This window comes from Lepisosteus oculatus, chromosome 13 (assembly GCF_040954835.1).
Source record: "Lepisosteus oculatus isolate fLepOcu1 chromosome 13, fLepOcu1.hap2, whole genome shotgun sequence".
In the NCBI taxonomy this organism is placed as follows: domain Eukaryota; kingdom Metazoa; phylum Chordata; class Actinopteri; order Semionotiformes; family Lepisosteidae; genus Lepisosteus; species Lepisosteus oculatus.
In genome coordinates, this window is record NC_090708.1 from 12224169 (window position 1) to 12252011 (window position 27843).

Genomic DNA, 27843 nt, shown 5'->3' on the forward strand with positions numbered 1-27843 from the left:
AAACACAATGTCTGGGCTGTGGAGTCTTCTTTGAGTGTTACACGGCTCCACAGCCCATACGTTGTGTTTCTTTTCTTCTCTTTTCAACATGGAATAAACCTTTACTTGTTCCATGGAAATATGTGGCTTCTTGTTGTTAATGAAAAGAAAAGGTTAAAATGGAAAACAGATTGTTTCCACCCTTAGGTTTCTTCTTTAGGCTCTTTCAGTTTTCTATCAGTTTCATGAAAGATCTAAAGACAAGACTTGGTAGTTTTTGCTTTAGATCCAACACGCTTTGAGCTGCTTTTCTGAATGCTCTCATATTTATTAATAACCTGTTTTGCAAGTGCAAGTCTCAAAACTCTTAAGAGAAAAATAAAAATAGACAAGGTGACAGAACAGATGAGAAAGCCGGTATAATAAAAAATGACAAAGTAAGAACAATTAAAGTTAAAATATGAATTAACAAAGATCATAAAAAGTTCAAATACATTATACATCAGTTATATTCAAAAGCTATTTTGTAAAAGTGTAGATCTAAATAAGCCATACAAGACATTTTATTCCTCAATGAATGAGCTTGACATCTGTGGAGGCCAGATACTTAAGATAGCTCAATTCTTTCTCTTCAACCTAACCTTCAGTATACACTGTCACGAACAGCACGCAAACACGCAAATGCTCCCAAAATCTCATGAGCACTCTTCACCGTAAACGTCCACGCACCAATTAACACCGCACACTTTCCTAGTGACACCCTCACTCTCCACTTGGCCCTCGCTCACTTTTGAGGTCTCTTCGCCAGTTCCTAAAGACTTGGATTTTCTCTTCTGTTCCTACTGGCCTTCGACTCCAAGTTACCGGTCTCGGCCACGATTTTGCCTCTGGTTTTGGATTTGTATTGAAGACTGAATCTTAACGACATCCTGACCAGACGAGACTGGAGACAGCTACACATAGGGTCCTACCTGCTCCTGCCTGTGTCGCCTGACATACACGGAATGTCACAACTGTCCTCCGTAACTCTGCAATATTGGTAGCTGCCAATCACTTTAGTGTTTTTATGTAAGTGAGCTTTTCAATTCTATAATTAATGGGGAATCAGTGTAGAGAAGCCAGGACAGGAGTGATGTGTTCTGTGATTTGTTTTAGGGACGATTCCAGCAGCAGTTTTCTGCACCACCTTAAACTGTGATACACATCCTAACCACCAAATAAAGTACTAAAATACAGCAGTCTAATTTGGTTGACACAAAAGCATGGACTGCTTTCTCAGCATCAGATATATGAATGACCTAATAAGAACATAAGGTGTTAAATTAGTAGACAGAACACAGTAATGCAGATAACAAATGAAGCTTTTTTTTCTAAAAAATCTATTGTTATAAATTCTATTTTATCAGTATTTTACAGTGAAGGGGTGTGAAATATTCAACCTGTGATGTCAGTTATGCAATCTAATAATTCTGAAAATGTCACCAAGTTTTACAAAGTATAATGTTATTTACTTGTAAGATAGAGCAAAAGCTCCACCTGCTGATAGCAGTTATTAAAAAGGTTACTGCACACAACACGTTTTGTGATATATAAACGGGTCCAAAACATCGACGACAATTTGTTCCGTGCAGGTCTTGTAGTGATTTCAGTCTTCAATCTCTGGAGCCCTAATTTGAATCTCAATAATTTGATATAAATGGCTGTGTGACTGTATTTAGTACAGTATCATAATTAAACAGCTCCAGTCCTCGAAAGGTGCTGTAGAATCCAGCAGGGTTCCTAGGCATTTATAAATATGAACACCCGGACACCTGGCGACTTTTAAAAAGTGTCAACGACGAGTTCAACTGTAAAAAGCAAAGATAGAACGAGCTGCACACCGGGAACGTCTGTGTGCTAAAACGCGGGTTGTGAACGCTGTTTTGTTATCAAGTCATTTGCTGCCCTCTAGTGTCCTGAAACAGAATAAAAATGGATGCATAATACAGTGTTGTCAGGTGCTACCCAATGTCTTTTGATTTACCGGGTATTCAGTCACTAGCGACAACTGGCGTGTCTGATTTTCCAGGCCAACGCTGCGTTTTATTTTGTAATAAAGGTAATAACGTGAAGTACTCCCAGACATAAAGTTAAACATATTTAACATATAAACATACAAAAGGTAGTACACGTATGATTGAAAACGTTTTTAAAAATCAGATAAAAAGTCAATCATTTGGGATATTTTGGAATACCGTGTTGTTTTCTTTTTACTCCGGAATGCCTTAAATATGATGGGGAAAAAATGAACACGTTTTTAGATGTTATTCATATTGGAAATAAAATCACCCGTTTTCCGATCATGAGAACGTGTTTTCATTATAATCTAATATATTGTGTACAATTAATGGCACCGAAACATTTAAAAACATTACAAAAGATGTTGTTACTCAGAAACCAATTCACAGAAGAGTGACCAGGTCTTGAATTCAAGGGATTTAAATTTAAAGAGGTTCGTCAGCAGACCTCGTGGCGCAACGGTAGCGCGTCTGACTCCAGATCAGAAGGTTGCGTGTTCAAATCACGTCGGGGTCACTTTTGGGTACATTTCCTTAATCTTCGCTAATAAAATGATCTTCCCCTTATCACCGTCACAAGTTAACGGCAAATATAAAAAGAATGACGCAGACGTGTAACAAAGATAGAAGCAGGCATTATCACACTCTTGGCGCAATGTGCCTTAAAGGTATGTACACATAACTTTTAACGTTAATCATTATAAACCTGATATCAAAATCCACGTCATAATGACCACAGAAGATGTTACATATTACGGGACATCAGAGTATCATTTCAATTGTGACCTAATTATTCAACGTGTTGTCCATCAAATAATTAAGGATGAACAAAGTAATGTCAGAGAGTTTTGCGAGACATGTTATGATATGAGAAAGTCCCTAAACCAGTCCTCTGGGCTAATAATACTGCGGGTTTGTTTTGGGTGGGGAGATCTTTGGGTTCAAATTCCGCTGCCACGGAGGTGTTTAGAAACATTTTCTAAGAGAAGAAATGAGTTGGCGAACTGCGATGTACAAGATGAATAGGACAACGATAAGGAAATATTACTAGCAGAAACAAAGCAGAGCAAGGAGACAGCCCAGAACCAAAATCTCTCGAGAGAGAATTTCTCCCTCCGAGCAACGAACCATAGTCAACACGCTTCCGGGTTGCCCCAGCAATAGCGACAGAATTAGTAGTGTAAAGAGTACGCCCCCACGCATAATGAGGAGCTTGGCCGCCTGAGCAGGGGATGTTCACCTTTGGCTCAGCTGGCAAGCTCCCTGTTGCGTGACGGCGGAGTTCCGAGTTCGAGCCCCGGCGCTGGAGCGGTGAAAGCACATGTCCTGAGAAATTCGTTACAATATTAATTTAATGGCTAGTCCTGCAATTTTGAAGGTTGTGTATACCTGATGTAACTCCCTATTTCTGCTCCCCTACACAATATTTTAGTTTAATTTTATTAATATGTTTCAGTAATCGTTTATTCTGTGTTGTTTAACCGTTTCTCCATAGGCGAAATCAGAGCACATTTGTAGAGGCGCAAATTGCGAACCAGGGACATCTGATTCTACATTTCTGTTTGATTTTCCGTTTTTTGTTTTATTATTTCTTTTTATTTGGATTTTTATTTTTGTATGTGTTTTGCACTTCACATCGTATAAGTTGTTTTGAGAAAATTTTGTTGTTTGTAAGGCTACTACTGAGACTGATATTCCGCTGTAGAAAACCAGTAACTAAACCTTGTTACTATAATATATTATCTGTTAATAATATTAACAATATTAGTTATATAAATAAAATAACCTTTTCGGTTATAAATGCATACTGCGTTCAGAACATACCTGAGCGGAATTAGCATAAACTGAGTTTTAGTTCAAACACATTTTACATTTTTGAAAGTTAACACAATGTAGTACTATGGGTTATGTCACAAAGACGCAGATGATAAATTGCATTAGATTGGTCGTAGCAAATCAGGAAATTGTTCATTTACATATTGTTTGAATAATCCTATGCAGTCAGAATGGGTGAATAAGTAAGCAAATGAACTGTCACTTGAAACTGCTCCTGAGTTCAGTCGAGTCCATACTGTTTGAACTTGGGGAACATTATTACAGTTGTTCTATGAAATTAAATGGACTTGTAAGGTGTTTTGCAGTTTCACAATGTTTAATAATATTTTTTAAGAAGTAAAACTAAAGCAATAATAAATTATTATAAAATGCTCTTTTTTATTTGCCCATATATTCCTTCTCAGCTTATGTACAAAGCATCCTCCAGGAAACAGTACTAATTGTAATAATTTAAACAAATTATACTAAGGATAGATTAATATAATACAATAATAATAAACTCCAGAAGTGGCCATCTCTCACTGCACCTTCATTTGTTTTATACCTGAAGATAGGCAGAAGCACAGATCATTTCAAATTCTGCATGACATCCCATTCATGAAAGATAGATTGTGTGGAAGAAAATGTTTTTCATTTTTGCTTTATTTATTTTATTGCCTATGAACTGGATTCGTCACTCTGTTCTCCTCCCCACTGATAGCTGATGTGTGGTGAGCGTACTGTCCCATTATGACTGCTGTCGCATCATCCAGGTGGATGCTGCACATTGGTGGTGGTGGAGGGGAGTTCCCATTACCTGTAAAACGCTTTGAGTGGAGTGTAAGGAATTATTGTTGTTGTTATTATTATTATTACCTGAGATTAAATTGTTTTGTGAAGCACCTTTAGCACCAGTGCTGCAGTGTTTTTTACCAACACAGATGAGCAGAAGACAAATGTGCTGCTTTGTGCAGAAACCTCAAGTAATGAAGGCGAACACCCTCTAGTCATTCTTCACTTGGTAATTGAGTACAAAGGAGTACGAGCGGTCGTTATGTTTCTCTTGTATCATGACATTCAGGTCTTTGCAGCCTCTAGTGCTGCAGGTGCCTGTCCAGTATCCATCAACATCCTGGGTCAGTTTGTGGGTGTCTGTGCCACTCACCGACACTGCCGCCACTTTGGGGATCTTCAGCTTGAACCGCACATCGCGGTTGGCGGGGAGTACCCCAACAAGTGGTTCAACCAGTTCATATTCCTCCATCCAGGAGGCATAAGCCAGAGGGAAAACAGGCCACTGCACACTGGAATCGGTGCAGGATATCAGGTAATTGCAGACAAAGTCATAGCTGTTCCCCGGCACTGACTTTTTCTTGGCATATATGTTGAACACATACAATCCGGCCCTTGGAAGCTGAAGTTTAAATTCCACCCAGTCTCCGTTCCTGGACACAAAAATATGTCGCCTCTGCTCATCGTCGGTCATGCAGAAAGCGGCTGTGATCAGCTTGCTGGTGAAGCTGAGGTCTTTCTCCACAGAGAAGCCAAAGAAACACCGGCCGTCCTGGGTGTGGATGAGAGGACCGCACTGGGAGGGCCTGTGGAGACCCTTGCTTTCTGTCAGCCAGCTCGGACCCACCGGGTTGCTGAAACCAGCCGGCAGCCTCATCTCCTTGTTGACGGACTTGCACTGGAGCTGGTACTCACACACAAAGCTGTATTTTTCTCCGGCATCGTGGTTGCTGGCGTAGATTTTCAAGCTATGCTTCCCAGATTGCTGTGGGTAGATCTCTAGCTTCATGCCATCGGGCCTCAATGTAAGAATCCCGTCCTCCTGTTTCTCATTCAGCGTATGCATGAACTGCACAGGGGAGGAGCTCTCTATCATGACTGTAGCTTTTCCTTCTCTTCCTATGGAGCGGCAAAACCAGAATTTCAAAGTTATAACCGTGACAGAGGTATGGTAAACATGGTGGTTGATGATAGCAACACAGGTGCTGGTGGGGATATAAATATTTCCACTAATGTAGACACCATGCTTACTGTGAGCAGAAACGGCTCACCTGCTTGGATCTGAGGCGACTCTGGGAGGATGGAAAGAAGGCCAAGGTTATAAAAACAGCTTTTCTTATCCAGAGCATTTTCAAACTGTCTCAGAGAAAGCGGAGGCTCCAGCAGCTGCCACTGCCTCTCCAGAGGGAAATGATTTCCAACAAAGAGGGCCGGGTGAGTGAGGAAATAAAACTCATCATACCTGCAAACACAGAGAAAAAAACGTGTAGACACCTGCTCATAGAAACATGGGACAACACCACAAAACTTAAGTATCGGCCACGGAAATCATAGGCCAGTTAGATATTGGATAAATATATTCCCACTTTAAGTCCAACAGGTTAAATTGGATACCAGATTTGGTTACGAGTAATGTTGGGGAAAGTTACTTTTTCCAATTACAAGTTTCTAATATATGGGATTACATCTTTATGTGTCAAATATATGTCACCTCAGCTCATCATCTGACATGATCTGCTGGGATCAGCTTCCTATTGGGACAAAAGTTATTTTAAGATGTAATGTATTCATTTGCATTCCACCAACATTACAGAAATCACTGTTGTTAATTTTAAAGAATAACCTCTTACACAAGTAGCTCACTATTTTGTACAGGTAACATTCCCAAGAATTGCCATTGACATATATGCAGGCCTGCTGTGAAATAGGGGTTCCCCACTCCAAGTCTAGTCCTCCAGATACTGCGGAACTGTGTGTGCAGTCACTCACTGAAATGTGAATTTGGAGCAGTCGTCGTTGCATTTCCCAGCTCCCCATGTGCTGTCTAGAAGGTGCCATTTCTCCTCCAGAACAACAGCATTCCAGGCATGATCTGACTTTCCTGTGAAGTGCATCCCTTGCTGGTAGCCATAACCCTTTGCATATCCAGACACTTCCACACATTTAATTCCTGCAAGACTAAATTTCACAAATTATTAAAAAATATACCTATACTGTACTGTACTATAGGATATACTGTACTACACTATACTGCGCTATAGAATACCTAGGATCTGGTTTGTTATGCAGTGCAGAACCAGTATGAGTTCTTTTTAGAAAGCTTTTACTGCAAGAACTAACTAGAGCAGTAAATAAGACAAAAACAAGAGCACATGTAATAGGATAGACAGCATGGAATGACAGAACAAACACGTTAATACACATGTTAGTTGGTTAAATGACACCCAATCTGTTTATGCTCAGACCATGGAATGGGGGAGGGTGGTGTCTGCTCTCCATGGAATGACAACGAATGGGTCAGGTGGAACCTGTGGGTTGGCAACTACTGAGCCATTTAATCACCTGACAGTTGCTGCAGGTACCACCCGGTGTCACGGACGTCCAAAGGGACTAACCGTGGGGAGCAGGAGAGCGGAAAAAGACCCATATACGTAGCGGCGAGACGGGAAAAAGGCCCGGGCTCATAGTGCAAAGAGTTCAGGAATGCCGTATAGAAACCTATGCCCTCAGGGAGCGGACGTGGGGCGCCCTGGTGCTAGGCGGGTCTCAGGACATCCAAACGTCAATGCTGAGCGAGGACAGAGTGCAAGACCTGGAAATATATAGCCCAAGGGAAAGAGAGGGACAGGAAGGACAGCAGACCGGAAACTAGGGACAGGACAGAGAAGGAGCGCCCTCTGGCTGCAGAGGGTGTGACACCCGGCCCATTCCCATCGTACAACCTCACACTGATACCTGCCCATTCAATGGTCTGATTCCTAGCGCATCAGCTCTAAGTGATCAGACAAGGCTGGAGAGTCAGCTACCTGCACATCTTCTGAAACAAGCTGGCATATCCACCACACACCCCCTTCCCTGCTCTTAAGACTTCTTCAGCTGCACCACACCGGAGCCCAGGGTTGTGAAAACCCTCCACATCATACTCTGTCAATACACAAGCATTCAACATAAGGATCATGCCCCATTAAGGAATGTTGAATAATCAAGAATAATCCCTCTTTTATAGATTGGGGAGGAAATAAGCACTCTACCTTACAATAGTTGCTGTTTAAAGGTTAAAATACACATGCACTGTATAGCCTGTATTCTCACCTGACCTTTGTTACCCAGCTTTTTATCCACACAAAAAGCTCCTTATTACATGTTATATCCATACTGTACACACCACTGCCGCTGCTGTGTCTCTGAATTCATTAATAGTATATTACAGTAGGAATTCGTTTCTTTTTTCTCTCTTGTCATCAGTAATAAGTTCACAAACCCAGTTTTTACCTTACGGTAGACACCAGTGCCCTCTGGGATATATCCTAAATTCCCATGTGCTGTGTACCCACTAGTCTTACTCTTCCTGACCTTTGACCAATGGTTCCTGAGATTCAGCTATCCACATTCTGCGGACAGTTGCTTATTTGGAGGTCTGTGGATGTGGTTGCAGACATTCTTTGGCCCAAATCTCCTTGGCAGAGTGACTGTAAAGTCAAAGTAGCGGGAACCCCCCTTGTAAAGTGAGCTGAGGAACAGCTGTGAGGGTGCTGAGAGGGTGTCAGGGAGATGCAAAGAGATAATAGGAAAGGGATGGACTTTCTTGCATTTACAGGTGGACTGGATGTGATTTTCTTCTCAATTGTAGATTCAGGCTTCATTAAATTCAAATGTGCAGTGCATAACAGTCTATAACAGTCGTGTATGGTGATCTTTCATAAATACCCATCAATATAAACATCTAAATGAAGACTAAATGTATATCAAATGCAGGGCTACTCACCAATATTGTGGGTGACCCACATCCAGATGGCTCTGACTTTTTCAAGCTCGCTGTGTGCTTGCTTCACAACTTCCTGAACCAGGACCTCCACGCTGCTCTTTGCTTTCACCTGTCAACACACGTCCACTACAATAGTGTCTTCAGAAAGAGTCCGTCCACAGTTAAAAGATGCGGAGAATGCACGGACCAATGCAAAAGACTCTAATGAAATGAATGTGCAACAATTACCTTTTTGCACCATCTTCAGTGCTGTGCAGTTATAATACTGTATATGAAACAGCTCTGAAGCCTTACTTAATTACATACCAAGGTATAAAGTAAAGGCATAAAAACCTTATTTCGGCAGCAATAATTTATGGCAGAGATTTCTTTGGAGTAGCAATACAGAAATTGCAAAATCCTCCCAATAAGACTTAAGACTATTAATAAGTATGACTTTATTTTCCTACTGTAAGACAAAAACCTGTTAATTACAATAAGCTTTATCTTTCTTTTTTCCTGTAAAACATACCTTTGAAGAATAGGCATCAAGCTGTCTGAATTTACCCAAGTCAACTGGGAAGGACTTCAGGTTGGATCGGTCCCAGGGATAAGCTAGGATCAGAAGCACAAATCCAGATCTTTGATACCTGACCTGACAGTCACTCAGAAATGAGATCAGTTAATGGCATTGAAATTATAATATTAATTTAAATTACATTATATTGACTAAAAAAGTAAGAAAAATCTCACAAACCACATTTTATTTTTTAAATTTTGTGTGAATAGTTTGTTTTACTGACTTTTAAAAATCTGAAATAGGTCATCATTTATTACAGGCATGTTCATTCAGTTTTGTACCTTATAAACTTATTAACTGAAGCTCATTAAAGACTCACCATAATTTGTCTTTTCTTTGCTGTTATGTGTTTTTATTGTATCATCAACAAATCCTGAAATTAAGTACATAACAAAAATGGTTAGGGAAGCAAGTTCAAAACTTACCACAACATGCCGTGGATGAAGGTACAGTAATAGTATTTGTACTTGTCAACTTTACATCTTACACGTTGTACATAAACTAGTACTAAAAGGACAAAAATAAACCAATACAAAGTTTATTTTTCATAAATAAAGAAAGCTTACCCTTATTATCATATATGGTATTATTTTCCCTGGTTTCTCTTCTTGCTGTTTAATGAAAGAGGAAAAAACATTATTTTTTGTTAGTTGCTATGACATATGACTAAGTATAATTATCTGCATACCACTAATGGGAATTTAATTATGTTTGGCAAGCCTGTCTGTTTTTTATCAACCACTTACCTTTGCCAAAAGACAACTTCTTTGACAGTCGCTGTGATCTTTTTATTGGATGAATCTCCACTGTTAAAATGTGGTTAAAAACAGTAATTAGAAAGTGTCAAGATTTAGTCTCACAATGTCCCCACATCCTCCGACCTGTTATCGCATACAGATTGTTCAAAACTTTCCTATTACCTTGAATGGTACTGCCTGGGAAAACCTCAGCTTGTTGATGTTTCCCAGCCTCAGCAAATCCTACAACAAAAGAGTATTTAAACTGAGGGAGTGATAAGATGTTTTTCGGCTAAGCAGAACTCCAGATGAAATTCTGTAAACCCCAGCAATTAGGCTTGTGTTTGGCATTAACTCACAATCTAGGGAAGATTTTTAAATGTGTGGTTTTCAAAGCTATTTGCACTGAGGTTATGTCACCTTGCCTGGAACACAGAATTCAGAATAAAGGCTCAGATACATCTTTTTCTTTGTTCTAAACTAGATAACACTGAAATTGTTATCGATGTGTTCGTTTATTTTACTGTATCATCAGATAACATTTAAATGTATTTACTGTATATCCTTATGTATCATGTACTTACTGTGTGTATGCAAGACCCAGACAGACTGCTTACCTACATTGCAGGAGCCCTCAGCTGCGTTCCGCTTGCCCTGCTCCATACGCTCTGTAACACAGCCTACATCAGTATCTATTTTATTCGACTGTAGCGTGTGCACAAGAATACTTGATTTTCTTAGACTTAAGAGCAGCTTCAGCCTCCAAACTGTCCTCAAGAGTCAGAATGTTTGTCACAGGTCTTGCCATTCGTGTATATCCCATTAACGTGATTATTGTGAATTTGGAAGAAATTGTTTTCACCCGCTCTGCTCAGCGTTTCTCCCTCTCCAACAGACTGGAGAACAGTTAAATGACACCCTCCCTGGATCACATGTCATCAGAGTGTGAGCCAAAGGGTTGGATTGCCTTGTGCTCAGATGACACAATTTGACTGCTACTTCTAGCACCCAAATGCTTACTCTAGGTCAGTGGGAAAGGTAGATTTCCACCTGAGAATTCAGGATCTCTGCCTCAGTCCAAACACATTGCAAGGGCATCCCGAAACACAGTGGCTCACATTACATTCCGATACACATAGTTCCGATTTATAAGCAAGCGAAAGCAGCGAGTCACTTATTCTCAAGTGGGAGTGTTGGGGGGTACTCTGTTCTTGTTTCTGTATTTCTGATTTTTTTGGTTTCTTTCTTAATCTGTTTTTTAGTCTATCAGTACGTAGCCTTAAAGTGCATTTTTGTATTTAAAATGCATCAATCAGTTAAGTGCATAGAATATATGAAGATATATGTTATATGAAGATATACAAAACAAATTCTGAAATGCATGGCCATCCTCCATCTTGCTTACCAAGTCTGTGCTCCTCTTGTTCATTGGCATCTTCTTCGGTGGCACAGCAACCTGTCAGATAAGGCAGAGGTCATCATTATATTCCCATACAATTTCCAGAACCCCTATCTAGTTTATATGACTAGATTGGCATTCCTAGCAAGAGTAAAATGTTTTTACATTTTGAGACTGCACTTTACAGTATGTACAGTATTTATTGAAAGGATATTGTGATTTGTTTTCAGTTTTGTAAAAATGTGATCTGAAGTGGATCGTGAAAATGGATGCATTAAATAATCTTTTGACATCATTGACATGATTTGTTAAAGGTTATCGGTCAAAAACTGTGAAGTAGGAAATTGAAGTGTGGATAAGGTGAAAGAAAAAAAAATTGTACCGACAGAATGACAACGAGAAAACAGCGACGGCAGCACTGAACAAATTTTAATTTCCCACTTTCACTCCTTCGCAATATTTGGCATAATTATATTAGTTGCATAAAGTTCAACTCTCATTTCAGATCCTGAAACGAAGCGGTCTTCCGGTTTTCCTAACAAATGAGCCCTTTCATTGGTTACTGCTGTCATTGACATGAAGCTGAACTATCTCATATTCCTGTCTTATTCATATTCATTTCGAGACACCTATATTTGTAATAAATCGTATGTAAACCCACTATCAGTCACAAATTCTGAAGTCAATGCTTCAGGCGGCTTTCCTTTTGCAGAAGCATGAACTCTCTAAATACCTGCAGTGAATTACTTGGATTATACCCTGATACCTTGATTGGTACCCTGCTCTCTTGTTGCACTACAGATCAGTGTTTAGGGTATAGAAATTTCTTGGAAAACAATGGCTTTAGTTTGCAACTAAAAAATTTAAGCATATTCGCAGCAATTAATTATTTGACCCTAAATATTCCACATACATTTTTTTTCAACTTCCCTAACTCTTTTAAGAAACACTTTTTTAAAAAACGCCGTTCCGTCTCGTCCCGGCTGGTACCCCGTCCCACATTTCCGCATCAATCTGTTGTGCTGTTAAACAAGGAGTTACACAAATTACACCTCTGATAAAACGGAGAAAAAAAAACAGGTTACTTACATAGATAGCACAGGTAAAACGGGAGAAGAGGGAAACAAATGACAGCTAGCAACACTCTCTGTGTTACAGACAGCCGGCTGTGCAAAGCCATTTTCTATGGTGTGTACCTGGTAAGAAAACAAAACCGAGAGTACAATGAACTGGTTGCTAAAAACAGACGCCCAGGTAGGTTAGCTTGCAAACTGCGCAGAATAACTACAGTCGTCTTCGTTGTCTCTTCTTGTCTAGTGATAAGAGATCCTTTATAATTGGTTTGAAATGTTAACACTGTAGGAAGACCCCACACACCTGAAGATACGACAGAGCCGCAAAGTTTAGCTCTTCTTTTTCGCATATAAATAATCTCTAATAGTCCTTTCGTGGTGCTTCCTGCTCTGTATTTTTTAAAACAATTATTCATTACAATTTTAATAGTAAAAAAGATGAATTAGCAAAGACCGTCACGTTCAAAATGTAAATGAAAATTGATGGGGGGAAAGGCAGAGAAACTTGTTAGAAAAACTAAACCAGGTAATAAAGTTCAGAGTATTGATCTATGTGTATAACTTACCAACTAAAGTTTAATTTTCTGTCGTATTCTTTACCTCTTCTGTAATCTACCTGTCGAGTCAGTGTAGTCCACCCTCTGCGGGTATATGCGCAGGGTATGTACTGTTAGTGGACTTCTGTACCTATCGTAAAGCTTTTTCCTTGTTGGGATTTCTGATAAGATCAGCTACACCCAAAACAACACGTAGCCTAGCGTGGTGAACATGACCCATTACCATCATCATTTGTTATTTTATCTAATCAAGCACTGCAGCCCGTTTGACTGTGATCTTGCACGGTACATATGATTTTTTTAAAAAAAATTTGCTTCAGAGTGCGAATGTGACCCTTTTCGAAAAGCTGCCTCCAGAGACCTTTTTTCTTTTGGTCTATGTCCCAGGTTTGTGCGGTGCTACAGGAAGCCAGGTAGGCAGGGTATGGAGGTGTCTGTTTCCACACTGAGCGCACGGCGCGGACCGTCCGCCTCGCTGCGGCCTCAGGGGCTGTTTGCCGTTTCGCCACTGCAGGAAACATCTGTAGCCTGTGGTTCAGCTCTGTCTCTCTTGTTGTCGCTTGGTTCTCTGCTGTCTTGTTGCTTTATTTTCTTCTGTTGGCTCGGTTGTGAATCTCGTGTTTCTTCTGAAAGAATTATGCAAGAATGTTAAGAAAGGTTCTTCAAAAGAGAGTAGGCCATTTTGCCCATTTAGCCCACTTGATAGTTCAAGTTCAGGTTTATTTGTCATTCCAGCCATAAACAAAATTACAAGGCAAATACATAATACAATGTACACAATACCCTGGGGGGATTAAAACCCTGTTTTGTAGTTAAGTTGCAGTAGTTAAATATGCAATTTCCCTCACGGGATCAATAAAGTATCTATCTGTCTAATTGATCCAGGGATCTCATTCAGACATTTTGTGAAAGAAGCCAGCTTCAATGTCATGGCTGGGCAGATTGTTCCAGACTCCCACAACCCTGTGTGTAAAGAAATGCCATCTGTTCTCCGTTTCAGATGCCATTCTACGTAGTTTCAACTGGTGTCCTCTGGTTGATAATTCATGCCGATGGGTTGTCTGTGTTGGTGCCTTTGAAGATTTTGAATACTTGTTTTAGATCCCCTCTCTGCCTTCTCCATTCAAAACTATAAAGGTCTAGTAGTTAATGCCCACTAACAATGTAGGCTCCTCTCTTAAGGCCTAGAATGTATCTGGTCTGATTCAAGAACTGTATTCCAGAGCAAAGATTATTCTTTGTATTCTTTTATGTGACTATGTGACTATGTTCTACACGTGCTTTGTCGGTGCTTAAGGTCTGTAAGAATTTTACGTACTGTATAATGTTGGATACCTCTCTTCCTGTTGCGGTATCTAACATCAGCCTTTTCCAGCGTGACAGCTGAACAACATTCAGTCAAAAGGTCTTAAGAAATTAATGCTGGCCTATTTGGGAGCTCAAACCCACAACCCTAACGATTAATGGATAAGGCTACCCACAAACATCTCTCCCTACTGTGCATTTCCGAAAACGTGTCTGCGTTTGACCTTAATAGCTGATGACCTAAACAATCTTAAAATGTAATCGAGCCCTTTTTTTCTGTTCTGAACCCACAGGAAACGAGCACAGCCTAAGACAGCTCTTTCTTCAGCCCTGATTACAGGCGGTACTCTGCAGGTTTTCCCCAAACTCAAAACCGCAAGGGAAGTACAGAAACATTATTTAATTAAATAGGACAGGATGAATTTCGCTGCCTTTCGATTCCCTAGCTAAAAAGGAAAATAATGATATTGAAAATTTGTTATGACCTTAAGGAATAATAACCGTTTTGTTAAAAATGCTTTTAGCGTTTTGTGTTATTGAATTACTCATAATATTAATAACGTCTTTGTATCATAGGCTTTCCGTTACGTGATGTTGAATTAATTCATTGAAATCAAAACAGAAGGACAAATAATATTATTACAATCCTTATATCATTCTAGAAATGGAACTTTGGTTAGTGGAATTCATTTCTGCATTTCAGTTTAGCGCGCTACATAAACAAATCATCCTGCCCAAACTGTTACAGTTACTTACCATTATGGCCTCTCAGTAAAATGACCTAGAATAACTCAAAGCCTTTAATTTTATCTTCCTGGAATCGGAGAACTGGAGGAAAACCATTTTACTGCTGTAAGTGGTGTTGGTGGAGTAGTAGATTGAGCTCCCCTCTATGGCCCAAGTTCCGAACCAATGCCCCAGTAAGTGTGTAATAAATAACATGCTTCTGGAAGTGCTGTCTTTCCTGTAAGCGCAATAGGCTACTTTGTACTAAAGCTTTTGAAAGTCTGTTTAGAACAATAAAATGATCTCTATTTGGGAAAATGGCTTTAAAAAAAAAAAACAAAGCGCTTGCGTTGGCCGGGAATCGAACCCGGGTCAACTGCTTGGAAGGCAGCTATGCTCACCACTATACCACCAACGCCCGTGTTGACACGAAGAGCAGAATTCCTTTTTTGAGTGAGTTGACGGATTCAGCTCAGGCGTTTTATTCACTAACTCAAAATCTATAACGAAAACAGCACATCGGGACCAGCAATGGACACAAATGTCAAAATCGTTGTGAGAAAAAAACACGAACTAACCCCTTAGTTATCTTTAAAAGTAACTTCTAACAGACAATATGAGGACTTAATCACTATGGAAACTATTTTATAATCCCGGTGACATATTTTATATTTCGCGTAAATATTGTATTCGGGTCTACAGCCCTGCGTACTTCTGTTTATAATGCTACACAGGATAATTAAAACTGCAATGATTCGGAACTCTCCGCTAAAATAGAAATACATTGTGTTTCTTATGTATTAAATGGGTCACGTACTTTATATACCAGCCAATTCCTTTTCATACGGATTCCTAATCACACATTTATGCAACGTCTTCTCTGAAGGCACCGACTTGGTTTGTCAGTGACTGTGTAACTTTATTTAAGCTAGGAGTGTAGATTTAGCCTTACCCAAGATAGTACAGTTTTTCTTTATTTTAATGTAAAATATGTTTAATTTAACTGAATTGATTATGTCTTACAAACTCAAACATATGTACAAACGATATTATAGGATAAGTGATAGCGTAATGTTTGGAAACCCAGGTCTACTGCAGATGTGGACAAAAGATACTGGCAAAGTGGGTCGCCTGTGTTTCCGTCTGAGGTTCTGCTTCTGAAATACTGTTAGCTGACCTAATTCAACTTCTAGAAAACAATGGCTTTCGGATGCGAAACACACAGCCACCTTCCAGCGTCCGTCATGCGTTTGGTCATTTTGTCTCTTCTTCTGCAAAGTAAGTGCCGAGTTATTTATTATTATTGAAAACATATTGAAGCTGATGGCTTTGTTGAAAGTTACACTGATAACGCTGCTTTCCTGAACATTATATAATTCTAAGAATGTTTGGAATAGTCTAAATATTTTAGATTTCACATTAATGGAGAAGAAACACTATAATGTGATCTACACGATATAGTTTTTAGTTTTTTTCTTTTAAACAATGGGTTAAAACACAATAAATTGCTTATTGTAACGGGAAAAAAGTATTTTGTTTTCTACAAATTAATTTATAGAGGAATTATTTTGCAAAGATTTAGTGAGTTTATTGGTACAAAATTGAAGATTATTTATAGACATACAGAATAAACTCTGATGGATCAGTGTGATTCTTTTGCAGTCGGCATAGGAATGCTCTGGACGCTCTGTGTGTTAGGAACAAGAATTTTATATTAAAATTAACAGATATAAAACAATAGCTGTTTTCACCACGAGTGCATGTTAATTAAATACGATGAGAAGTGTTTTATTGTTTCAAACAAAAGTGTCTCGTCCCCGTTTCGACTCTTTTGAAAGAAGGCAAATAAGGTTAAAAGTTATACAACAAAGCTGGTGTTGTATCTTTCTATGTTATAACTTTCAGAAACAATTTTGTTCAGTTGGTGCTGATCGATTGAAGACTTTGAAACGGTAAACAATGCCGGGTTATATTTTTGTAGGAATGTGTAAAAATTAGTTTCGGCTTTTTAGTTTTTTTCGAGTCACCTTCAGGTTGTATTTAGAAGACTTCACAGCCAAAATGTTGTTTTTATACATATTTCCGATCAAATAGTTTATAATTTATTTAGATTATAAATGTTATCATTTATAATTTACTTTATAAGAGTAAACAATCAATAATAAAATCATTTCAATGTAATAAGTAAAAATAATCTGTGCATAGTGCAATTAAAACATTTCGGTTTAGGTCATACGGGTAAAAAAAAGACGCTCTCTTTTAACGTGCTGGATACTTAATTAACAAATCAAAACAATAAAATGTCAGTTGAACGATATTTTAAAAATCAAACCCATGTTAGATTGTTCCTTTGTTCAAAGGATTTAAAACTAGGTTGCTGGAACTGTTGAAGAAAAAGCCCATTTGATACTAACAGGAAACTGGGACAAGACATTTGATGTTTTCTCGGCCCATGTACCCGTGAAACCGTATAGCATATTCATTCTGTTCTAAAGCTGTCTTTTGCGTTTGTTTTACAGCCGCAGATACAGTGATACATCAATATCCACCTTTAGTAAGAGGTGATATCGGGAGCAATATAAGCTTGACTTGCCTCATCGAAGACATGACTGGCTACTGCTTCTCTGTTGTGTGGTTTAAGCTGGAGCTGAAGCGCTCCCCGCATTTGATCCCTTTCAACGCGTATGTCCGAGGATCTGACGTTTCCACTGGGGAACCGGTCGATAAAACCTGTGTGCTTACCCTGATCATCCGAGAGGAAAACGACTCTGGCACCTTCTTCTGCGCTTATGTGCGAGGCTCATCGGTTTATATTGGAAATGGATCGACAGTTGTCGTAAGAAGTACGAACGTCTTTAACAGACCAACTATAAAGATGTGTGCGATCCACCACGTGGCGACTTGTGCAAACAATAACTACCTATACGGAACCGGGCATAGTACGGAGTTCAGAAAAGAAATTGCATTTTATTTTATTTTTTTGTTTCATTTCTAAAGGAGAGCAGGTCATCCGGCTACGGTACTCATCGTTATTTCTTTTCGTTCAGATGTCACCGCAGGAGTTGTAAAACCCATGAGCATTGTGACCATCACGCCCGACAACAGAGTCCCATCTGAGAACAACACGGCTGAATTAGTGTGCGTGGTTTTCCGAGCCCTTTCCGACCAGCTGCGCGTCCACTGGGTGATAGCAGGACAGGTGCGGCAGGGGATGAAGGCATCCGGGGCAATGCCTTCAGGTGAGGTCGCTCCAAACATCATCAGCAATCGCATCATCATTGAGGAGAGGGCCTGGAAAGACGGCACTCCGTTCACTTGCGTGGTAGAAACAGAAACCGGACAGCGTTTTAACAAGACCGTGAGCAAGAAAGGTACAAAAGGTTAATAAACAGAACATTGTTCAAATGAACCAGTACCAGGCCAAATTATTACTGACCATTTATACAGCATCAAATCCATATAAAATAACTACAAAATATGCGTTGCATTAACTGTAACATTGATAACTGTACCATGCTCTTCTTTTATTTTAACGAGTGGCCCTGTTGAAGCTATACTGTAGGTACTCCCTTGTTGCAAGAGTTGTCTTTCCCAGTTTGGAACTTTCATCCAGGCGATCCATCACAGTATGGCAGAAGTCAGATGATCATGGTCCACATTGTCTGCAGAGTTTCCAAGTCTCTTTAGAGCACCTGAATGGCTGGGGAAGAAGTGTCTAATTAAGTCATCGACGCTCAGAGTAATTAAGATCCAGTTTTCAATTCTGCAGAAAGACGTCTGCAGATCCCCAGGATTAGACACCCTACACCAGCAGAAAATCAGCGCTAGGCAGGTCTGCTAAAGTAAGAATGAAGAGGTTAAAGTCCATTAACACTCTCTGTCTTCTCTGTTCCAGGTGGAATTCAGCTCACCCTGACACTGCTTAGAGTGCTGGAAATCCTGCTGTTCTTTCTTGCAGTGAGCATCACAGTGTGTTTTCTATCCAAGAAGAAGTGAAGCTGTCTTTACAGACCCTCCCAATTTATTTTTTGCTTTTGTCTTTTCATCCTGTTATAATATAATACCCTTTTCATTATAATTCAACATTTCTTCTAATAAACAATGCAGTTTTACAAATGTATGTATGTAACCTGGTCTCTTGCAGTCCTGGCCATTGCTACACTGCTACCCATTGCTACCCTTCCAGCTGTTTAATTACTTAGCTGTACAAACTCTTGTAACGGAATCACAGCCCAGTCCAGGTGTTCGCAGTCGTGGTCCTGAAGGCCCACACGCCTGTGGGCTTGCATTCCAGCTGAGACTAATCATCTAATTGAAGCTGTAATTGAACCAAACTAAACCTTGCCAATATTCTTGCAAGTGATTGAACTAAACCTTGCAAGAATATTGGCAAGTTTTTTTTCTGCTCAAAAGCTTGGGATTATATTTAATTTATGAAATGCAATATTTACAGGACATCCTCCAATGTGTTTAATACAGTCAAACAGTTCAAATGAAACCTATTATCAAGTTAATAAAGGGTCGGACTGAGAGGTCAGCTGGCACAGAAAAAACAGATGTGTTTGTACAGTACAAATATGGGCTGTATATTACGTTCCAATAATCATTAAGATGGATATACTGTATATACAGTACATGGCAGGTAAGGTAAACCTTTAGCAATAGAAAAGAAAAGGTGGGCTCGTCCGGGATTTGAACCCGGGACCTCTCGCACCCAAAGCGAGAATCATACCCCTAGACCAACGAGCCACGGAAGGAAAGTCAGCTGTTGCTTATATATCTTTGAACTGCAGTGACTGGGAGTGGGCGGGGTTACAGTATAAAGTTACTGTCTTACACGGGTGCCAACTTCTTGCATCACAGTGGTCCACGTCACTAGGAGAGACATTCTGGGAGATCAGCAGTTGTTGTTATCCACGGATTCTCTGCAGTTTACAATACTGGTTATCGATCAAACAAGAGGTAGAGACGGAAACGGAGAAAAAAATATTATTTTTTTTGCAAAGTAAGATTCCACTCACCAGTTTCGATGCTATTTCTTCCACGACAATAACATTTGTGAATCGTTTAGCATACCGTATGGAATGTTTTGGTTATTACTTCAACTGGTACTGTTCACGCAGTGTGCTTTCTTTGCTCCGACGTCAAGAGTCATTTGTCTTTACAAGTGCTTTTGAAAATGCTTTTACTGGTTCGCTTATCCTCCTAATGTGGTATAATCTGCAAACTGAATAGATTACTAACTATGCCAGAATCTAGATCATTGATAAAAATTAGTATCAGAAACGGTGCTAATATAAAGATCCCTGTGGTACTTCACTAATTGCATACTAAAATTTGAATTTACCGCTTATCTGTACCGTTTTCTATTTATTTACCAATCCAAAAGCACACATATGCCAAAAGCCTGTAATCGAATAATTACTTTTATATGCGAAACTTTATCAAAGGCCTGCTTAAATTTTAAATACAACTTTTCATATGATTTCAATATTGCTCTGATCATAAAGCTGGGTCCAACTGGTTGTTGCTTTTTTAAGGAACTCTAACAATGTGGTTAAAATATTTAAATATTTCCCAGGTTTTTATTTCCATATAAGGTTGGTGATTCTCTAGTTTAGTTCTGACAATTGTTTTCACGACCTTACCTTACCTTTAATAGAAATAAGACGTATAGGTCTATAATTACTTGGGACAGTTTTGCAAAACATATTTTAAGGATGGACACGACATCCTCTCTCTTTAGCCACTGATGGACGAGTTGAATAGTTTGTTTAACGCGACCCTGACTCTTGGGTTCTTCTGGTACCTGAAACATTTCGTCTTTGCATGTTGTGAAATACTCCTGAGTGAAATACTCCTTTAGTACATCCATTTCCCTTTCATTGTGTGTAGAGGTTTTCCATCGTTGTCTAGGACACTTTATGTAATCTTTAATAGCTTTTCTTTGTAATACTGAAATAACGTTTTACTTATTTTTTCCTCCACTGGAAAATTAAAACTTGTGGCACATGCACACATTTCCTTGAAGAAACTGCTACAGTGTTTCAGTTAAAACATAAAATATCAGCAATAATAGTTTTGGCATATAATTTACAAGTGAAAGCATTTACATGAAAGTTAATAGAATGAAAACAGCAGCGTCTGTCCGACTTAATTCACAAAATAGCAGTGAAAGAAAAAAACGGGGCTCGTCCGGGATTTGAACCCGGGACCTCTCGCACCCTAAGCGAGAATCATACCCCTAGACCAACGAGCCACACATTTTAGCATTTTTGGAGAAGTACTCAAACGTCTTTGCCACGTTGCATGTAAGCTGTACTTGTAGATGGATATGCAGCTTCTGGAGTTTCTCAGAAACCTGTTTTGACTGCCATCTAGCGGTTGTCATAGTATGGTGGGCGAGTAAAACTCAGCTGTTCCGTCTAGAAATTATCTATGAGTCACAGTCCTGGACACGAAAATGCATGGTGTCTTTTATTTGCTGATGCTACTCGCTGGGCTATCTAAATCTACTCTGAACAAACTGCAGTATGTCCAAAATTCAGCAGCTAGAATCCTGACCAGGTCTAGTGCAAGTGTTCACATTACTCCTATCCTGGAGTCCTTGCACTGGCTTCTGGTCAAATTCCATGTAGACCTATAAGGCTCTGCATGGCTTGGCACCTCAGTACCTGTCTGAACTATTATCGCCCAACTCCCCACCTCGCAACCTTCGCTCCTCTAATTCTGCTCACCTTACTGTCCCCCAAGCCCATCTATATTGTATGGGTGACAGGGCCTTCTCCTGTTATGCCCACAAGCTCTGGAACTCTCTCCCCAAAGATATCAGAGAGTTCTCTAAACTCCTTCAAATCCAGACTCAAAACCCTCTTCTTCAGAAAAGCCCTTACTTAACTGGTTCCATTCTTCAACCCTCTGCTCTTCTTAGTACCACCATCCACGGTCTCCTCTTTATATTGTAATTGTGTTTTATCTTGTGTATTCTTCTTATGTATTGTTGTTGTCATGCTGTAAAGCGCTTTGAGAAGCCACCTTTAAAGGTGCTATATAAAATAAAGTTTATTATTATTATAAAAATAACATTCATTTGGTCATAAAACAGCTACGCAGAATTTCTTAATCTTCAGAATCCCGGAACGTGTATTTACTAGTCGTCCCTGTTAAAACGCCAACCAAGCTTGACAAGGCTGTCATCCATATAAAAAGGAACAAGTAATAGGTTAATTCCATGCTGGAAAAAAAGAAGAAAGAGAACACAACGTTTCGGCCGTGGAGCCTTCTTCAGGTGAGCCTTGTTCATCAATATAAAAAGATTGTTTTTTTTATCTACCTTAAAAAAACAGCAAGACTTTGAAATGTTAAATGCTATTAACCAGTACCGCTAGATGGCAGCACACACAAGGAATTCTGAGATTCTTGACTCTTCCAGTGAACTAAACAAGTACACGCGACATGGCAAAGTTTTAGATACTCTTCAGCATCTCTGGGTTATGCGTGGCTCGTTGGTCTAGGGGTATGATTCTCGCTTAGGGTGCGAGAGGTCCCGGGTTCAAATCCCGGACGAGCCCGCTTTTTAACCAGGGGTTGTTCCGGTTATTTTTTAAATACTTTGTAATATCATAGTATAAATTTGAAAAGTTGATTTCTCAAATATGCTTAACGAAATACCTTTAATAAGCGAGTTCGGCTGCTGCTGGAGTCATCCATCTGAATATAATTTATCTGACATAAAAAAACAAGCAGGCAGCACAGACATAATCAGAGATTTGAAAAAGAGACAGCTCATCTAAGAACTGAAAAACATTTCGTTATACTGTATTCCTGTATATGAGAATAATGACAATAAACTTGAACTTGAAAACGCTCCTCACCTGCCATTGCACGAGGCAAAACAGTACTCAACCCTCCAAAGACACGTCTGCCTTCAAGAAGACCAATCTCCTTCCTCTCCCACGAGACTTCAATGCAAACTCCACCTGGGCTCAAGGATGAGGATCAGGGGACTTCAGAAGTTCAAGTGAGTTCAGTGGATTTAACATACAAGCACCTCATCATAAGCTCTACCCATCAACCTCCTGTCTTTCACCTTCCAAGAAAAGAGTGGTCGACTCTAAACTGCGTGAGGACTGGTCATGGTCCCTGTTACACTTACCTCTAATGATGGTGAGCCTTTGCAAGCTACACCTTCTGCACACCTCCCAACACAGCTATTGCTTGGCTCAGGGAAGTTGCATTTTCTTAATAAATAAAAAGCTTTGACATAATCTTTGACATATATTTTAGAAGTGAAAGCATTTACATGGAAGTTATTGGAAACTGTTCAGGTGGGTAGCTGCATCAGCATGCGCAGGCTGCAAAAGAACAAGTCGAGGTTTATTCCATGCTGAAAAGAGAAGAGAGAAAACACAACGTTTCAACTGTGGAACCTTTTTCATTGTGTTTTTTTATTCTCTTTTCAGCATGGAATAAAGTTATTAGAAACTGTCTGCCTTACATTCACAAAACACTTGTGCAGGAAAAAAAGCGGGCTCGTCCGGGATTTGAACCCGGGACCTCTCGCACCCTAAGCGAGAATCATACCCCTAGACCAACGAGCCCCACGTATTAGTTTTCTTGTAGAAGTACTCAAACGTCTTTGCCACGTTGCATGTAAGATGTACTTGCAGTTGGATGTGCAGTTTCTGGAGTTTCTCAAAAACCTGTTTTGACTGCCATCTAGCGACTGTCATAGTATGATGGGCGAGTAAAACTCAGCTGTTCCGTCTACAAATGATCTATGAGTCACAGTCCTGGACAGGAAAATGCAAGGTGTCTTTTATTTGCTGATGTGTTCTGTAAAGATCCCATTGGAATTTCACATATTGAAATATTCATTCAGGAAAGTTAAGTTTATTGTATAAACATACATTACATGGAGAAAAGCTGGGGTATGCGAAAAGACGAATTCCTAATGCAAGAAATTGTATAGGGCTAATAAAGAAACATTACATTACATAAATTGTACGTGAATTACCTCCGCATTCACAGACTTTACCACTTGAGCGTGCGACCATACTTCAGTTCAAACCGGCACCAGACTACAAGCGAGCTTTTAAACTACAGCAAAAATAGCATGAAATCGAAAAAATACAAAATGCCCTCTGTGAATAAAAACTTTCTTACTTGTCTTTTTTTCCTCCTATATTGATAGTTTTCTGTGTAGGATAACAAGCGTTCCACTTTACATTATTATATTTAAGGAAATGTGTTAATTTCCATTACTACAATAATCTTACGCATTTACTTTTGCTTTGTGACTGTTTTAAAAGGTTTTATATCATATGGCTGTTCTATTCACAAAACAAAACGAACATTAATTTGGCTATATAAAACAGCTACGCAGAATTTCTTGTAATTTGTTTACAGGAGGAACATGTATATCGCGGCAGTGTATATTGCGACTGGCGCCTTGCTTCCATGCCACCCTGGCACCCCTGTTGCAACAAATGTCGCGACATGGTGGCGGGGCATTTTGTCGGAGTATGTCATATTATGATATAGGGGCTTCGTGTCGTGACATGGGAGTGGCAGTTTTGTCATATCAGGATATATGAACTTCATGTCGCGACATAGGGAGTGGGTGGTTTGGCCGGGGAATGTCATATCGCGATATAGGGCCTTTCGTGTCGCGACATAGGGGTGGGGCATTTTTACCGGGGTATATCATATCGCGATATAGGGCCTTCCATGTCGCGACATAGGTGCAGGGCGTTTTATGGGGTATGTCATATCGCGATATATGAACTTAATGTCGCGACAGTGGCGCAACACCAGTCGCAATGGGTATCACGGTTAAACGGGGCTACAGTGTTGGACCAAGAAGAACATCCATCAACTGTGTATCTACATGTGCTCGGAACTTCCGCTGTGGCTCTTTACCACTCTGATTTACCCAATCAGAGTGTCGATTCTCACTCCTCACCCAATCGCGGCCCGAACTGTTCGGGGGTTTAGCCAATCACGGGTCTGAGAGCTGTTCAATCTAGCGGCGCCAGGTGGATCGGCTTGTTTACTGTCAAAGAGAATCTATTTTGAAAATGCTTTACTTATTTGCAAAATAACTACATCAGCATATTTGTAACGTCTTTATTGATTCACAAAGTCCCGTACTCTTCGAAATAAATACATTTTTATTTGCAATATAACTGTCTCCGCTGCTTTCTGTAATGAATACATGGTATTTGAACAATTTTAATCGTATATTTAAGGTGGGGGAAACACGTTCTGCTTTGTACTTCAAAAATGAATAGAAATGTAAATTCTGTGATCACTATATTACTGTGCTAGTGCTTTGAATATAGTTTTATTGTTAAATTATATCGATCTTAAAACTAATACCTAAAAATGTGAATATGGGCTCTCGTGTTGTACAAGCGGTAATTTGGAAACTAGTGTCTCTTCACCAATGATAGGAGTACACAAGCAATACATTTTCAAGAACATGGTTAAAAATGAAAAGAAAACACCTAACCCAGTGAACTAACATAGTAACGTCTCCCTAAATGTAAGACTGTTTTTCGCGTATAGGCTGCAAAATCTGGGGTCAACTGATCCAAAGATCACAACTGAAAGATCTGGTGGTCGTGACGTTCCTGTTTTGTACGCCACAGAGTGATGTAATATATAATATATAGAAACATCCACCCCACCCGACCAGAGAGACTCGGAAAACAAATCGTCCCCATTGTTTTCATCACAATCAGAAGTTCAAGTACCGAGTTTGTTGGTATCTGTAAACTTCCTTGTAGATAGTCCCGAAAAACAAGGGGCTATATCTACTTACTTACAGCAACACAAACCGGCATAAACGCAGCACTAACGATTGCCGTGAGTTCCGTCGTTTGTGCTGTTCGACGGGCGGGTGGGCAACTTCATGAAGCAGGACAAGCAAACATGTCCGGGTCATTACATTGCAGACTGCAGAACACTCGACTTCGCCTGAGGATCTAACACAGGCGCCCATCTGTGTCTTCAGGGGGCAGGTGTGCCCTCACGCTGTATTCTACACCAAGGACTGGCCGGAAACACAAAGATAAGAGGACAGTGAGCTCATCGCTTCATGTTTCCGCATAAGACCCCTGTAAATACAAACACACAGATAATGACAGTTTATTAAAGAATTCATATATATGCTGCCTTCTGTAATGTGAAAATAAAGAAGATGTGTCCATTATTGACGCGGTCCGCGGGTGTGAGACGGTGGACTTGCTAGTGTTGCTTCTCGGATGTGTTGTTTACTACCCGCGACAACCTTGTAGTGCCCCTTAAAAAACACCCTGGCTCTTTTTCACGTTAACGAATGTGCTTTGCATAAAAAGTGCAACAGTGGTTTTGTTCGTAAAGTTGCAGATTCAAGCCTTTTTTAACACGTGGCTCGACTGATGGGTCGAATCTTTACACGTCCCTTGGTGCGCGTGTTTAAGAAGACAGTGAGAAACTGATCACTTCTTCGGATGTTTAAAAAAGCACACCGCTACGAAGTATTAAGACGTGCCCGTTAAAGCCTCTTGGTAAGAACATGCAATTGTTTGATAGTGTTCTCTTTTTGAGACTACACCCTTAACTCTTCTGATTAGGGTATGTGATATTCGTGAGAAATTTAATGTTCCTGCTCACACAAACGCACAGAAGACACTGATATTAAATGCAAAATCCACCACCCCCGTCCCGCACCCAGGCAAACAGAGGAGCACAATTGCAGAACAGTTACTTTTGCACCGGTAACAGACGCTTGAACTCGGCAGACGGGGTCACTGGAGGTCAAAGTTACCGTGCAAGGTCACGTGATCACCGGAAAACCAAGGCGCTATATCGGGATCGCAAGAGCACAAACGCTACTTTCAACGGCACAAACCGGCACAGACCAATGAGGTGGGTTTTGTCGTTTGTGCTGTCTGTAGGGGGGGCAACTTCACGGAGCTCAAGGTAAACCCTGCACGGTATTTTAAATACAATATTTCGGACGGATTTTGAATCTTGCGTTTTGCGTTGTGTTCATTGTGTTTTGAAATAATATATTAACGTCAGAGTAACTCGTTAAACTACTGAACAATCTAAAAGCAGGAATACGAAATACTTAGAACTGTTAAAAGCAACAAGTGAAAATGAGCTCTCGGAGTTTTTCTTTGTCGACTCTCTAGACAGTGACGAGATTATCGCCATATTCAATTCCAAGCCCCGACGGCTGCGTCTGGTCTAGAAGGCCAAAACCTCACAACAGAGGTAGGCACTGGTTGTTTTTTCGTGTGTTTGTCCGCTGTGGCACAGTAGCGTTCGGCAGCCTAGGTACCTGTTGCTTAACCCGTGTGTGTGAGAGAGAGAAACAGTATATTGTAACGCAACGGGGGCCCTTGCCGCATTAGGTCGGCCCCATCCCGACTGAGGCTCGAACCCGGGACTCCCGCGTCTCTCTGCAGCGACCTAGCCCCGTGAGCTAAAGAGAGATCTCTCCACAGCCCAGTAGCTGTAGTCCTGCTATCACAGGGAAGGGCGGTGACATCACCTGCTCTGGTACGCCGGCTCTTACACAGTACTTGTCGGCCGTAAGCGTTACACTATATATGTAAGGTTTCGCTAATTCTGCTGTTTGAATATACCGTTCGAGGATTGCATAGGGGTGCCTCTATGCTGGCAGGACGGTCAGTTAGAGCCCAGGCCACCCACTTTTGCACAGGCCCACCCAAAAATCAATTCCTGGCTACACCCCTGCTGTAAATCAGCAAATGTATCAGAAACCAAGTGTTTTTTACCTGATGTAATGGAAATATAAAACTGATGTTTCAATATACCACAAAAGGTGAATTCTTTCCAATTTAAA

The 27843-nt window shown here is 40.1% G+C and overlaps 2 protein-coding genes and 6 non-coding genes across 11 annotated transcripts; 3 read left to right on the forward strand and 5 right to left on the reverse strand.

The window, feature by feature from the left end:
* The first annotated feature begins 2481 nt into the window (after positions 1–2481).
* Positions 2482–2553, forward strand: trnaw-cca (transfer RNA tryptophan (anticodon CCA)). The gene has a single exon. It is a non-coding gene; the product is annotated as a tRNA-Trp (tRNA).
* A 1943-nt stretch (positions 2554–4496) lies between these two features.
* Positions 4497–13046, reverse strand: LOC102689006 (kyphoscoliosis peptidase). Its single transcript, XM_015361105.2, has 14 exons — positions 12963–13046; positions 12413–12519; positions 11330–11380; positions 10542–10592; positions 10108–10167; positions 9934–9993; positions 9754–9798; positions 9507–9560; positions 9140–9222; positions 8629–8737; positions 7670–7787; positions 6633–6821; positions 5915–6105; positions 4497–5762 (listed from the first exon to the last, which is right to left on the reverse strand). The coding sequence occupies exons 2-14, from the start codon at positions 12501–12503 to the stop codon at positions 4855–4857; spliced, it is 2010 nt and encodes a 669-aa protein (XP_015216591.2). The 5' UTR covers positions 12504–12519; positions 12963–13046; the 3' UTR covers positions 4497–4854.
* Positions 13047–13157: 111 nt separating this feature from the next.
* Positions 13158–19104, forward strand: LOC107079134 (uncharacterized). Of its 4 annotated transcripts, XM_069197429.1 has the most exons (6): positions 13256–13366; positions 14552–15437; positions 16072–16262; positions 17504–17827; positions 18032–18355; positions 18880–19104. In XM_069197429.1, the coding sequence occupies exons 3-6, from the start codon at positions 16184–16186 to the stop codon at positions 18978–18980; spliced, it is 828 nt and encodes a 275-aa protein (XP_069053530.1). In that variant the 5' UTR covers positions 13256–13366; positions 14552–15437; positions 16072–16183; the 3' UTR covers positions 18981–19104. The 4 variants fall into 4 exon arrangements, with proteins under 4 accessions (XP_069053529.1, XP_069053531.1, XP_069053530.1 ...); XM_069197428.1 differs by lacking the exon at positions 13256–13366 and adding an exon at positions 13158–13238 and having other exon boundaries at positions 14552–16262; XM_015361113.2 differs by having other exon boundaries at positions 14552–16262.
* Positions 15331–15402, reverse strand: trnag-ucc (transfer RNA glycine (anticodon UCC)). Its single transcript has one exon. It is a non-coding gene; the product is annotated as a tRNA-Gly (tRNA).
* A 557-nt stretch (positions 19105–19661) lies between the features above and the next one.
* trnap-ugg (transfer RNA proline (anticodon UGG)) lies at positions 19662–19733 on the reverse strand. The gene has a single exon. It is a non-coding gene; the product is annotated as a tRNA-Pro (tRNA).
* Positions 19734–21171: 1438 nt separating this feature from the next.
* On the reverse strand, positions 21172–21243 carry trnap-agg (transfer RNA proline (anticodon AGG)). The gene has a single exon. It is a non-coding gene; the product is annotated as a tRNA-Pro (tRNA).
* Positions 21244–22483: 1240 nt separating this feature from the next.
* Positions 22484–22555, forward strand: trnap-agg (transfer RNA proline (anticodon AGG)). Its single transcript has one exon. It is a non-coding gene; the product is annotated as a tRNA-Pro (tRNA).
* A 957-nt stretch (positions 22556–23512) lies between these two features.
* trnap-agg (transfer RNA proline (anticodon AGG)) lies at positions 23513–23584 on the reverse strand. The gene has a single exon. It is a non-coding gene; the product is annotated as a tRNA-Pro (tRNA).
* Between the last annotated feature and the right edge of the window lie 4259 nt (positions 23585–27843).

Coding starts and splice junctions, on each gene's coding strand:
- LOC107079134 (XM_069197428.1), top strand. CDS start 16,184: ATGGCTTTCGGATGCGAAACACACAGCCACCTTCCAGCGTCCGTCATG. Junction 16,263..17,503: donor TTTGTCTCTTCTTCTGCAAA/GTAAGTGCCGAG, acceptor TTTGTTTTACAG/CCGCAGATACAGTGATACAT. Junction 18,356..18,879: donor CAAGACCGTGAGCAAGAAAG/GTACAAAAGGTT, acceptor TCTCTGTTCCAG/GTGGAATTCAGCTCACCCTG.
- LOC102689006 (XM_015361105.2), bottom strand. CDS start 12,503: ATGGCTTTGCACAGCCGGCTGTCTGTAACACAGAGAGTGTTGCTAGCT. Junction 9,799..9,933: donor GAAGTTGTCTTTTGGCAAAG/GTAAGTGGTTGA, acceptor TTCATTAAACAG/CAAGAAGAGAAACCAGGGAA. Junction 9,561..9,753: donor TACCATATATGATAATAAGG/GTAAGCTTTCTT, acceptor ACTTAATTTCAG/GATTTGTTGATGATACAATA.